This window comes from Carassius gibelio, chromosome B21 (assembly GCF_023724105.1).
Source record: "Carassius gibelio isolate Cgi1373 ecotype wild population from Czech Republic chromosome B21, carGib1.2-hapl.c, whole genome shotgun sequence".
In the NCBI taxonomy this organism is placed as follows: Eukaryota; Metazoa; Chordata; class Actinopteri; order Cypriniformes; family Cyprinidae; genus Carassius; species Carassius gibelio.
Window position 1 is genome coordinate 4,964,403 of NC_068416.1, and position 13,834 is coordinate 4,978,236.

The following is a 13,834-nucleotide window of genomic DNA, read 5'->3' on the forward strand; positions in this document are numbered from 1 at the left end:
GATCACGCAGGAACCAAGAGCACAGGTTCCCATCGGCTTCCTAAAAGAGCTGCAGGATCAGATCTGCTGTAAGAGGTGTGAGATGACTGCCTCCTGAGCTTCATATGAACATGAAGAGCCCTGAACACAGCAGAAGTCTTACAGGGACCGTTATATTATCATTCTACCCAGAATCAAGATGATGAGGTATCGGGTTAATACGGCCACCATCATTCATCCAGGACAAGCACACTCTTTATTTTATGTTTGTCTCTAATGAACTATTCTGATGACCGAATAATGGTTTATTATGAAACACGTTATTATTAAGCATGTGCTCAAAATGTACGTATTTTCAACAAAAGGAGGTTAACTGTTTTACTAAGAATGGTTATTACTCTTTAACTTTCATGCACAAGAGTGTTTTCCCACAGGTCCAGCATTTATCATCAAGCTGTTTAAGACTTTCTTGAGCATCAGATAAGAGCTTTAACACTACAAGTGCCCTATAAAAGGAAATATAGTTTCAAGAAGTTGAAGAAGTCCCATCTGAGCGGCTGTGAGTATATTGAGTCGACATTCTTCACGATTAACAAACAGATTCTCCACATCCACTCAGAATGACGGATATACTGCGCTCCTTTCATGTGGACCGGCGTGATCTTTGATGACTGGCTATTTACGCTCCCTGATCCCGCTGATGTTTGCTTTAATTTCATCTAGTCCTCTGCCCCTCTGGGCTTACTCTCTCTACATGCAAAGAATAAAAACATCATCCGCCGGAGCTCTGGGAAAGCGGCCCTTTCCAACCCGTGCCTACAGATGCTTTGAGTTTGAGGAGACGAGGAGAGAGCTGCCCGTGTTTCCTGTGGATTAGTCCTCAGATGGTGGAGTCTGTGCTGGGAAACTGACCCGCCGCTGACCGCCATAACCCCGGGATAAGAGCTGAGAAACTGAGCTACCCAACATACAGAGTACTCCAGTGTTCATCTCTGATCAGTCCAGAGCGATCATAATTCACATGGACCGATATCACGGGAGCTAAAGAGGAGGTTTGAAATAAACTAATTAAACTAACTTACCCAGATGTCTCCTCACAGATCCTGTATTGTGTTCAATATAAGGTGACCTCATTGGAAATCTAATACTGGACTAAGGGCTCCATCTGCTGACAGCAGTCACACATTACACAAGTTTCACACTTTATATATATATAGATATAGTTTTATGCAAATTAAAATTGTGATACACATTATATATTGAAACAACAGAGCAAACTAGAGAAAATGATGCAGTACACAAAGCCCAATCCCGCTGATAAAAATCAAACCAAAGCCTCAAACTGTTGCTGTTCTAATAAAAGTAGCCCAAATATTTTACCCCCCAAACTTCATCATCAGGCATAAAATAATCCTAGTTCCAGCTCTGAGATCGTCAGAGGATGGTCTTCTTCAGTTGGCGTCGAGTTTGGCCATCTCCTGCACGTAGATCCCGATGCTCTCGCTGTCAAACAGCACAAAGAACACCGTCTTGATGGAGGACGACATGGTGGCCACGAAGTAGCTGGAGATGGCCTTCAGAATGAGCTGAGCGGCCGTCTGCTTGGGAAACCCGTTTCTACAGAGCAGAAACACAGGGAAGCATGCAGCGTCACAGAAATCAGGAACCGTTAGACTTCAACAACCTCCAGATGACCGACGGCAAACACAACCAGCATTAGCATTCAACAACTCATGGATGAGAAAACTAGCATGAGTATAAGCTAATCAGTCTGTACATCTTCACATTTCATTACTAATGACCTGAAATTATCTTTTTTCTGCACAACATGCATTTTGCGACATCTATTATTAATATTGTTAACTGAGGTTTAAATATACCCCTTTAATTAACCTATTAACTACTAACTTATTTAACAAGACCAACCTAATGTTTAGATTCTTGAAGTAATTTCTGACCTGACTGAACATGCATTCATAGGAGCTTCCCTTTCAGATGTGATTTACGAATGTCTGCGCTGGTCTAATGACTAGTATTTGTGCCATTATTTAACTCTCCCAGAAAAGCATGTCTTGAGTGATGTGTGCTGGTCTTTATGGACGGGATCTGCTGCGTCTGTGTTCTGTAATGTGTGCACGGTTAGTAAACCTCTCACAGAATGATCTCCCATCTGTTCTTTCATGGAGTCACAATCTAACACTCATTTCCTCTGTTTAGTAGATCTGGTCTAGGGCTATAAATGACTTGATTTACTAAAGTGGTACCTGCCGCTGCCGATGGAAGGGAAGGCCACAGATTTGAGCTTCTTCTCGTCAGCGAGAGCCAGACAGTTCTTCACCGTCTTCTCCAGCATCTCCTCACATTTATCTGAGCCCCAGCCCGGACTGTTACAGTGGATGACGAACTTGGCAGGAAGACCGTGTCCTGAGGTCATGGCCGCTGAGCAACGACAAAGATAATGAACTTTATCAAACATACGGCATCTTATCCACAATTAACAACAGAGCGGGTGTAATGTACCTCCTGCCACCTCCAGAGGGCCGTTGCTCTTGCGTAGCTCCAGAACTGCTTCAGCAAGCTCCTTTCCTCCAATCTTCTCCAAAGCACTGCCTGAGAGAGACACCGAACGGTCACCACAGACAAACGACTAACAGACGAGTCTGAGTAATGACTGTGCACATGTACTGGCTGGTGTACTTTATATGTTCAGTCACAGCCTACACGTACAGATTTAATGTCACTTCTGACTTCCGTCTGTGGTTGAGAGTCGAGTGACACCAGCTTCAGACACAAGAGCATCTCCATCACAAACACAGAGAGCAGAATCACTGCCATGCTTCACCAGACCAGTCCTGTCATCATCTGCTCATCCTCATGTTGGTTTCTCTCTTCCGTGGAACGATTTGAAGTTTTCCTTACACAGAGATGTATTACACACTTCAAACCTGACTCCTCTGCTATCTTCCGGAGCTTCTGAAGTGTTGAGATGGTTTGTGTGAGGAACAGATCTAAACTGAAGTCATTATTCACTGTTGATCTGAAATCTTATCTGATGAATCTGACTTGATGTGTCTTGAGCTGCTTTTTACAATGAATGTGTTTAAAGAAAAGAGCAATCTCCTTTTATAATCCACTTTAGAGAAGTCATATGGGTTCACAACGACACGATCATGAGTAAATGATGACAGAACTGGTATAAAAAAATAAAAAACACTTTACTTCCCAAAGATGAATATTGAAAGTTGGGTTTCAAATGAAAATGGGCTCAGGAATCAGTGAAGACACGCATGCTTGGGAAAACAAGTATATGAAAACAAAGATGACAGAACTCATGTACTGAGACTAAATGACTAGCACAGAAAGCCAAACAGAGAGTAAAGCATGACCCAAACCACAGCCATGAGACTTAACTGCTGATCTTCATTAGTTTTCTAGCTAACAGATGACTAACAGACCAAATCTAATCATGAACACAACCAGGCCATTTAGACATGTGGCATACCTTGTTATTGTCAATGAGCAAATCTTATTAGATGGCATTATCTTTATTAATTGTGAGTCAAAGTGGCAGAGCTGTGGTGTTTTCTTTACCTACTTCACCACCCATGTAGAAGGTGGAGTTGGTCGGGTGAACAACCGCTTCACTTTCGATGCTGGCAATGTCAGCTTGCACAACTTGCAGCTACAACAACAGGCGAACAAACACAGTGAGAGAATGAGGTGAAACCATGACCAGAAGACACAGACCGGTTGGACTGGAAAAGACAAAAGGAAAGAGAAGAGGAAACACACAAACACATACACACACGACTGCTGAATCCATTCACGAGAAGATTGATCGATCCTATAACCTGTCCTGCTCACGTTTTACCAGAGGTGATAGAAGTGAATTAAAGTTGTCCTAAGACTAGAGTCCTTTTTGGTTTTTAGGTTTTAGGACAACGCTGATGAATATTTGTTATCCACTTTAAATGTTGACTACTGTATACTGAATTAGGAATGTGGATAGATTTGGAAGCCATTTGGTGTACAGTGACTATTTTAACAATCAATAACACAAAAAATAATGTATCGAAAATGTCCAATGTGCAAAATAGCATAAAACAGTGATATGTACTAGAGTATTAATAATCAAGATGACAGAAGATGACAGGTCATGGTTATTATAACACCCACCAAGTTTGGTTTAAATCCACTAAACTAAAGCATCACAGAGATATAGCCTTATGTCCACTTTGGAGAGCTTTGATCAACTTGTTTTCCAGGTTTTAGAATTGACATGGTCTGAAGATGATATGGTTAGATTTCCATGGAAAATAGACGAACTATCTAGGATGAGTTCATAAAAAGACAAATACAAAATCGTGGGAAATTACAGCATGGGGTGTTTAAGGATGTGACCAGAGGACAGATTTAGTTTCTAGCCCTAATGGTTCAAAAGTTATTAGCACAAATGTAAGTGCAGATATGAGCAGTTGGTGGCGCTAGAGGGTTTGAGTTAGAGACTCCAAATTTGGTGTGCTAAATGCTGAGACTGTCCTTAATCTGTGTGCCAAATTTCATAATTACCTGCCATACGGTTCTATGGGTGGCCAAAGACTCAAACGCGGAAGAAGAAGACGACACGATGACGACATACAACAGGTGCATACAGTACACACCTTGGGTTCTTGGCTAATTACAAACTCATAATAGTACTTAGAATGAGACTAATTTCATTACAGTTTTGAGGTGGATTCTAGATAATTGGATTATTATGGTTTTCTTTTGATCTCGAGGTGAAATGTGACCTGGAAGTGTGAGTTTAGCTCATCTACCAATTAAAGACCCTGGAAATGTGACTGAAAATGGACAAAACTGAGCGTGTGGGCTTTAACCAGCACTCTGTTCACATCGATATCGCATTAGCTATTATTATTTACATTTCTGATGAAAATACAACTTCCAACAGATCTCCATCAAGCTACTTTGTAAAGTGTTCATATGGTGCGATTTCATTTCTTTCTTCCTCTTTGGAGTGTTACAAGCTCTTGGCAAATAATGAAGATCTGTAAAGCTGCAAAGACTAAAGTCTCAAATCCAAAGAGATATTCTTTGTTAAAGTAAAGACGTGTAAAACAAGGTAATAGCTACAGATGTTTCACAAAACAGAAAGATGATTCTGGACGTTAGCAGCTAGTCTCAGCAGAAGAGCGGACAGACAAAAGCAAATCATATACAAACGTGCAGCTACTGTCGGAAGAGTGTAATCTAATGAAAGCAGCTTTACCTTCTGGCCGAGGAACAAGCTTTTGGAGGAGAGGACAGTGAGACCATCGGCCGAGCCGCCCGCTGTAGAGCTGGTCACTGCTTTAGCCATCGCAGCCCGTCTCTGTCAAGAGCAGACCACTGCATTCATCCACTGATAATCACACTGGACATGAGACCGCTTCACTGTCAGGAGCACCACACACTGCTGATGTGTTAGCATCAGTGTAATGAGAGTTCGGCACATACCTTTACTCCAGAGGAGTTTTTAGAGCCCAGTTTCTTGACAGCTGCGTGGTTGGCGGTCTTGGACTTCTTCGTTGGTGGAGGAGTGATGACGGCTTCCAGCTTTGCTTTCGCTCCTCTCTTCTTAGACAGCAGCTCTGTGTGGATGTTGGGTAAAACTCCTCCGGCAGCGATGGTGACGCCTTTGAGCAGCTGCACCGGTGTTAAACAGAGACGCGAACAAATCTTTGCACCGTAAAACACATCTGATCCAAATAAATATGATTTCATCATCTTTCAGGTGAACGATGTCTAGTATTAAATCTGTTCAGAGGTTGTGTAGTGCAGACAGATCAGATCAATTTCTAGTATAACATCACATCAAAAAGACTTCTAGAAGCCTGTGATGTCTGCGTCTGCGTGGTGTGAGAAGGTTTGATCCGGAGCTTGTTACCTGGTGAAGCTCCTCATCGTTGGCGACGGCTAGGAGAATGTGTCTGGGAGTGACGCGGCTCTTCTTATTGTCTCGGGCTGCGTTGCCTGCCAGCTCCAGGATCTCAGCTGAAAGCACCACAGAAGAAGAGCTTCATGAGGACAGAAAGGCTTCTGATGCGCTGGTTACAGAAGCTTCGTACCTGTCAGGTACTCCAGTACCGCAGCCATGTAGACTGGAGCTCCAACACCAATCCTGTATTTGGGAAGCCCTCTTTTAACATAGCGCAGCATCCGTCCCACAGGGAAGATCACGCCGGCCCTCGCAGACCTGGACGTCTTGGAGATCTTCTTCTTCCCTCCTCGACTGGACATGATGCCTGAGGAGCAAACACGATGAAGTTCACAGTCCTGTCCATGCATTTCTACATTCTGCATCAAAACAAAGCGTGCTGGCACAAAGAACAAGTCATGTATTCATGCAAACGAGTTATTATTGCGCACATGAAAAGTTTGTGCTAACTACGATCAATTAATTTGCCAGGAATGTGATCTTCTGAATGATGCATGTGCTTCATATGTCATCAGATGTTAAGCAGCAAATAGTTCAAATGAACGAGATCATCAGCGCACAAACATGATTCTGTCATATTCTGTTCTCCATCTGAACACAGATGATGCATCTGACAAGTTCATTTAATTAGCATTGCAACATCAACAATAATAACAAACTGAACATAACTATCGAGTCTCTACTGAGCGTGCTGCTGTCGAGTATTTGTGTCGGTGTGATGAAATCTGCGTGACTGTGCTCCAGAGGTGTTTCCGCGTGTTTCTCAGGAGCGATGACTTCCTGATGACGCGAGAGTGAGAGTCGCGGCGCGCGGACGCGCAGGAGTCACCGAGACGCGCGGGGGACAGCGGGAGACTTACAGCAGAGAGCTCGGCGTGGCGTCGCGTCGCGTCGCGTTTAGTCCAGCACAGCACAGCTGAAGTCTGACGAGCCCAGGCAAGTACCGTCCCACACACCCAGAATGCCCAGCGCGCGGAGGAGGTCACCCGTCAGCAGAGGCGCTGTGCTCGCTCCGAGGGCCAGGGTTATGTAAGAATGACATCTGCTGGAGACGAGCCTCTGGGGCTCACAACATTTAGCATGATGAAATAGGCATTTTATTTCCAAGACCCAGTCGTACAAAAGAAATTTGATCAGATTTAGCTGTCATAGTAGATTTAGAAAAGGGATTGATAAAACAACAACAACAACAGTTGTCTGAAATGTTTTACACGGATACATTTGAAGCAACAAACAAAAAACTAAAATAAAACTGGATTATCCAGATCCCATCTGAAGATTGGACTCAAGGTGGTGAAAAAAATATAAAATACTTGTACAATATTTGTTTCATGTAGTATACGCTACAGATATCTTAAATATTTAGAAGATTATGCAGTCTATGATTAATTTGGTTGTGAGTCATCTGAAGTGGATATCTGGGATGTTTTCTGTCTCTGATCCAGTGCTAACAGAGGTTTGGTCATCTGGTAACTTTAACCCTAACTTTTTTAGGGAAACCTAACCCTAACCCTCTCGACACCCGCTGGTGAAAACACTGTGGATAAAACCAGACGCTTACATTACTTTACATGAGTCAGAACCCGATTACTCTATAAAAATGAGTCAAAAATGAGAAGTGAAGAGAGAGGTATTGCTACAATCATATTTTCAGTATTTCTCAGAGCTCTGGTTTTAAGTATAAGTTGTTTGAAGTAATGGTGCTTTATATAACATTATCTACAGCAATAAGTGTTAATGATAAATCCCTTGTGACATTTGTACTGCCTACTGTATACAGGAACCATACAGACTTTATCAAACAATGTGCTGATTTTACATCCGAGTTAGTGCAGATAAAGTTTTAATTGTTGGTGATTTTAATATCCATGTCGATAATGAAAAAGATGCATTGGGATCAGCATTTATAGACATTCTGAACTCTACTGGAGTTAGACAGTCTTCAGTTATCTTCCTGATGTATCCCAATTCCTTAGCATATCCAAAACCTCAGAATAACTTGATGATGTAACAGAAACTATGGACTCTCTCTTTTCTAGCACTTTAAATACAGTTGCTCCTTTACGCTTAAGGAAGGTTAAGGAAAACAGTTTGACACCATGGTATAATGAGCATACTCGCACCCTAAAGAGAGCAGCCGGAAAAATGGAGCGCAGCTGGAGGAAAACAAAACTAGGGGTATTTCGTATTGCTTGGCGGGAAAGTACTGTATCCTACCATGCAATTCGAAATGATTCTAATTATATTGTTTCTCTGTGCCTTTATTGTTATTGTTGTGGTGTGGACTCTGCTATTCTTTAATACTGAGAATGATTTTTAAAACTATATCTTTATCACTATCTTTATTGTTATCTTTATAGTTATCATGCTTGCTGTGAACGAGCCTTAACTCTGTAAAGCTGCTTTGACACAATCTGTTTTGTATGAAGTGCTATTTAAATAAAGCTGACCTGACTTGAAAGGGCAGATGCACCTCTGAAGAGAATAGAACATATAGAATATTTTTCACTTTCTAATGAATCTCTGGGATTCTTCTTTGTCTGTCATCAGTTTGGTTTGATCTGATTTGATTTATATAAATAAAACACAATAAAATAATAATAATAAAAAACGTATTTTCGTTAAAAGGCCCTTGTTTTTACATGGCTTGAACTCATAGAATTACTTTTTTTTTTTACAAGGGTCAGGTCTGTCTGATGTTTTAAGACCCTGAAACCCTTTGTCCTAAATTCACAGCTAGTGTAAGGATCAGCTAATAATCACATGCCGAATAAATAAATCTGCGAGTAATCACTATTTCTGACATAACGATATGTAATAACATATATAATTCTGACCATTATCTCTGCTCCAATCACGTATCAGGGACTGTGTCAGCTGACCAGCGGTCGACCAATCACAGAGCGCTCGTGACGGTGTAAACAGCGGCGGACGCGCGCAGGGCTGTCAGATGCGCGCAGCTCCAGACACACATCATGGCCGGAGTGAGTCTCTTCACTTTATAACTCTCTCTGCACACTATTGCGATGCTTCTGTGTAACGCGTTTATAACAGCATCAGTTAGAGATGTTTCGCGCTGAAATCGAGCTCGAACACTTGATAAATATCAACGCAATGGTGCTGATGGGACAGATTGAGTTATTCATTCATAACTTTCAGACTCGAGCGATGTTTACTTGTTTGTTGACATTTCATCGAGTGAAAACAAACATGGACAAACATCAAACAAATAACGATGTTCCTGCGAAGATCTCACATCTGTGATATAAATCAGATCAGTTCACAGTCAGAAGAGTTCTTGTGTTATAGTTCATTTTCATTTAAAAAGTAGAAAGTGTAGAAGTGCACGAATTAAAGGCTCTTATGATTGAACTTCATGCATTAGTTGACTTGTTGTTAATCATATTATCATCTCTGTGTAAAGGAGAACACAGGAGGATTGTGGGATTCGTTGAAGAAAGCTGCTTTTGTCATTGGATCTGGGCTGTTCTTCCTGGTGGGGTTTAGGAACTCTGTGACATGGTAAACAGAAAAGCACGTTTAATGTGCTCTTTGTGATCCTAGCTCTTGCTGACCATCAATTATTAATGATCTGTTTGTGTTTGCAGGCACCTGCAGAGGTTTTGGGGAGCGTCGGGAGATTTCTGGCAAACACAGTGGAGCAAACTTCACCGAGCCTCGGGGGGAAACGATGCGGCCTTGTTCTTTATCGGTTAGAGAAGTTGTTTTTGACCTTTACATGGCGTCCCTTCTGGACACTGATCACACATCTGTTATTAGACTCAAAACTCAAATCAGCTACAGACCACGTATAATCTTATAATGTCCCTGTAAATAAAGTGTTTCCTGCACAAATAGAAATCTTTTCTGTTCTGTTAACAGGGACCATGTTGGTGCCAACACTTGCGTTCTGGGTGTTTAACGGCCTCCTGATGCTGGTGGACACGACGGGAAAGCCACACTTCATCACACGCTACAGGATTCAGCCCGACAAGAACAATCCGGTACGTCCTTCAGCAAACACACTTCACTTCATCACTTCATCACTTCATCACTGATTCACTCCACCATACTCTCATATATCCTCCAGGAACGGGAATCATTGACATAATTGATTGTTATTATACACTATACTGTAATGATGACCGTCCACTGACCGCTGGACGTCCCAAGGTCCACTCCGCTGGATGGAAATATTGCCCTGTAAAATCATAACTGCTGCTTTCTCTGATAACCGTGTCAGCACTGATAATAATTTCAGCACACTTTGCATGAATTCAAGATTACACAGCACAGATAATCTTAAAATGTCAATCATTAATATTTGCGTGTTTAGATTGTAATAATGTTCTGTGTGTGAGTTCAGAGTTCAGTGATTATATGAATCTCTACACAGATGAACTTGTGACGGGTCAGGCTTACACTAGAGTAACCTCAGCATGAGTCTGGATCCTGCTTCCATCACTGCGTCCGAGTACACACACTTCATCACATCAGTATTAACCTAATTACATGTATGCATCCTATCGTGTGTCAAATTATTAATTTAATTTAATTAATCTTAATAAAATCAGTTCAAATAGTAAGACACTATAGGGCTGTTACCAGTCAAATGAAACCAGTATCAGCAAGCATCAGTATCTGAAGTGTGTTTAGATGCATTTAGACGGTTTAATGCTGGACATGAATGCTGTTAATCTGCACTTACAAATGCATAATGATTTGATGTTTAAAAAACAAAAAGTTGAATACTGATATTTCAAAATGAGGAAACTATAAATATATAAATAATACTATCACTAATAAAATCGCCAGTAGGTGGCAGCGAGTCACTGCATGAGTGAGTCATTGAGTCATTCACTCAAACGATTCGTAACGCTGGATTGATTCATTAAAGAACCTGAGACACACATCAGTTAAATTAAATGAATGCATTTAGCAGAGGCTTTTATCCAAAGTGACTTACATTGTATTCAGACTAACAGTTTTCTCCTGATGTGGCTTTGTTTGAAACTGTTCTTTTACTGTTTATAATGTAAGCTCTTGTTTATTGAACTGTTCGCTGTCACATTAATGTCAGCATTCTTTGTGTGAAGTCATACAGGGGCTTTTTTGTCCCAATATCTTGAATTAATGTTTTTTTATATTTGGTCTTGATGATGTCTGATCACACATCAGTAAAACAACAAATACAATATTATCATAACATAATTATATCACACACCCCTAATGAGTTGTGCATCTAAAGTCAGTGGAAATTACCCAAATGACTTGCTGAATTGTGATAAATATCTCTGTATTTTTTTACTATTTGGATTTTTTTTTCTGTGTTTATGAAAAAATCCTGCCCAATGTTGTCCAGTGAAGCAATGTTTATATTCTAGGCCTTAGAACAAATAGTGAAAGCCATCATATTATCATGCATCCTAACACTGTATTGTAAAAACATTGCATTTTAAAGCAGAAGTTAAAGTCACTAAACTAAACCTGAAAAGAAATAAAAACAAAAGCATGGGTTAATTGCATTATATTTGGATTAGCCCAAAACAATCTATCGTAAGAGGACATCATGTCATAATCTTTAATATACACTTGTTTAAACAGTTTCCAGTTCCTCACGAGACACATTAGTGGATATTTCAGCTAAAGGAAGCATCGACTCCTGACAGCAGAACAGAAAGCTTCTAGAGATGGAGAATGTCCTCCTCACACTGATCCAGTGAAGTGCAGCTGTGTGTGTCTGACAGGTGGATGGTGCGCGGCTACGGCACGCGGTGAAGACGGTGCTCTTTAACCAGGTGTGTCTGTCAGGTCCTGTGGTGGTCTGCACCTATCTGCTGATGAAGAGGAGAGGAGAGCCGTGCGGCCCGGAGCTGCCCACCTTCCACTGGGTGCTGCTGGAGCTGGCCGTCTGCGGTCTGATGGAGGAGATCCTCTTCTACTACACACACAGGTGAGGAACACTGCTGGGGGTCGCCATGTGCTCCAGGAGAGGGATGACCACTGTGAATAATGCTGAGAGGGTCGACTGGTAGTAGTAGATTGCCCTTATGTAACCTGTGTGTAGCGCTGCTCGTCCTCAGTCATCTCTCGTCTCTCTCAGGCTCGTCCACCATCCCTCGCTCTATAAGAGCATCCACAAGGTCCATCACGAGTGGACGGCTCCGGTCGGGGTGGTGGCGCTCTACGCTCATCCGGTGGAGCATGTGGTGAGATCCGTCGACCGGTCACAGATTCAGTCCGCTGTGGAACAGATGTGTTGAACGGCTCGGTGTGCTCCTGTGTGTGCAGCTGTCGAACATGCTCCCGGCTCTGACGGGTCCCGTTCTGCTGGGCTCTCACGTGTCCACCACCAGCCTGTGGTTCACCATCGCTCTGCTGGTCACTACAGTCTCTCACTGCGGATACCACCTGCCCCTGCTGCCCTCGCCCGAGTTCCACGACTACCACCATCTCAAGTGAGTCTCGAGCAGCTGGAGCTGGGGTTATATCGCCTGAATCACACGCCGTGCCATGTTATATAGGGGAAATTGAATAAATTGCAATTATATTTCTCATAAGTCTGAGAAAAAAACTCAATTGCAGGAAAAAAAATCTCTGAATGGGGAGATACTCACGTGATGCACAGTCTGTGTTGTGTGCTGCTCATGACATCTACATGTTGTGTAAAGACTCAAGGCAAAGTGTACTTGGGTTAAAGGTGACGGAGGCCTGTTTTCTCTACTGTTTATCTCCGATTTATGTCTCTTTTAATAATTTCCTCACATTTATCTGCTTCAAGTGAAGGCTGTTTTGAAATCACACAGGTACAGTCTTCTCAACATCAGAAGGTTTTACATTTTGTGTGTGTGTGTGTTGTAGGTTTTTACAGTAGAATCAAACGTTTGCTTGTTGATCATTTTCAGAAACCGTCCGTGTCCTGCAGTTTATCTGAACACGCAGTGTGTCAAAATAAAAGAGCAGAGCCTCTGCTTAAAAAAGAATCTGGAAAAAGTTAAATTTTTGGAACAGAAAGCTGAGAAAATGTCTTTTTTGTTCAGATTGACGATTCAGTCCCTGTTGGCATTTCATTGGGCAGATTTGATTTAAAAGCAGTTTAGTTATTCTACAGATGCATCTGCTTACACACGTGCTCGTGTTTCTGCTGATGTTCAGTATTGTGTCAGGAGATGAGTGATAGCGCCTCCTGCTGTATAACAGTGAAAACACCACGCCTGAGGTTTCTGTCAGTGTCAGGGAGAGAAGAGACTGATCCTGCGCTCGTTTCTCTCCAGGTTTAATCAGTGCTACGGCGTGCTGGGAGTGCTGGACCGGCTCCACGGGACGGACGAGAAGTTTCGTAACGCTAAAGCGTACGAGCGGCACACGGTCCTGCTGGGATTGACCCCGCTGAGCGAGAGCATCCCTGACCATCCCAAGAAAGCCCAGGAGTAACCGCGCTCCTCTCCTCCGTGTACAGAAACACTAATGAACTGATCCGAGGACCGAGACCCTGCTCCTGACATCATCCAGGCAGAATATGATTTTAATTCTGTATTTTAGCACTCAAATCTAGTGATAGTTTTTGGAAATGAATATTGTACTGTTTCTGATTGATCATCAAACCTCTCATTAAAGCTGATCTGCTGTATGAAGTGTGTTTGTGTTATTCCTGCACTGATACACACTGAGAGAAGCATTGTGTTATAATGTCGACAGTATCTGATGGCAGTCCCTCAGCTTACCACCAGAGGAAAACCAATTCTGCCCCAAAAAAAAAAAGAAAAGAAAAGAAAATGCATCCAGGAACTTGTATGAGTCTGGGATAAACGGTTGAATCATGACAGAATCAGTGCCAGACTAGAAATGGCCATTAATAATCCCTCAGACTACAGGAGG

General features: G+C 42.1%; 2 protein-coding genes across 4 annotated transcripts; one reads left to right on the forward strand and one right to left on the reverse strand.

Moving 5' to 3' along the window:
• Positions 1-1,173: 1,173 nt before the first annotated feature.
• Positions 1,174-6,960, reverse strand: LOC127985501 (core histone macro-H2A.1). Of its 3 annotated transcripts, none has more exons than XM_052587519.1 (9): positions 6,817-6,960; positions 6,087-6,263; positions 5,906-6,012; positions 5,476-5,664; positions 5,249-5,350; positions 3,571-3,661; positions 2,500-2,589; positions 2,244-2,418; positions 1,174-1,596 (listed from the first exon to the last, which is right to left on the reverse strand). In XM_052587519.1, the coding sequence occupies exons 2-9, from the start codon at positions 6,256-6,258 to the stop codon at positions 1,431-1,433; spliced, it is 1,092 nt and encodes a 363-aa protein (XP_052443479.1). In that variant the 5' UTR covers positions 6,259-6,263; positions 6,817-6,960; the 3' UTR covers positions 1,174-1,430. The 3 variants fall into 3 exon arrangements, with proteins under 3 accessions (XP_052443479.1, XP_052443480.1, XP_052443481.1); XM_052587520.1 differs by lacking the exon at positions 6,817-6,960 and adding an exon at positions 6,625-6,773; XM_052587521.1 differs by lacking the exon at positions 6,817-6,960 and adding an exon at positions 6,388-6,637.
• Positions 6,862-13,586, forward strand: faxdc2 (fatty acid hydroxylase domain containing 2). Its single transcript, XM_052587522.1, has 9 exons — positions 6,862-6,892; positions 8,822-8,940; positions 9,381-9,478; positions 9,565-9,668; positions 9,839-9,960; positions 11,704-11,909; positions 12,060-12,165; positions 12,248-12,414; positions 13,231-13,586. Exons 2-9 carry the CDS (start codon positions 8,932-8,934, stop codon positions 13,388-13,390), a joined length of 972 nt encoding a protein of 323 aa, XP_052443482.1. The 5' UTR covers positions 6,862-6,892; positions 8,822-8,931; the 3' UTR covers positions 13,391-13,586.
• The last annotated feature ends 248 nt before the right edge of the window (positions 13,587-13,834 follow it).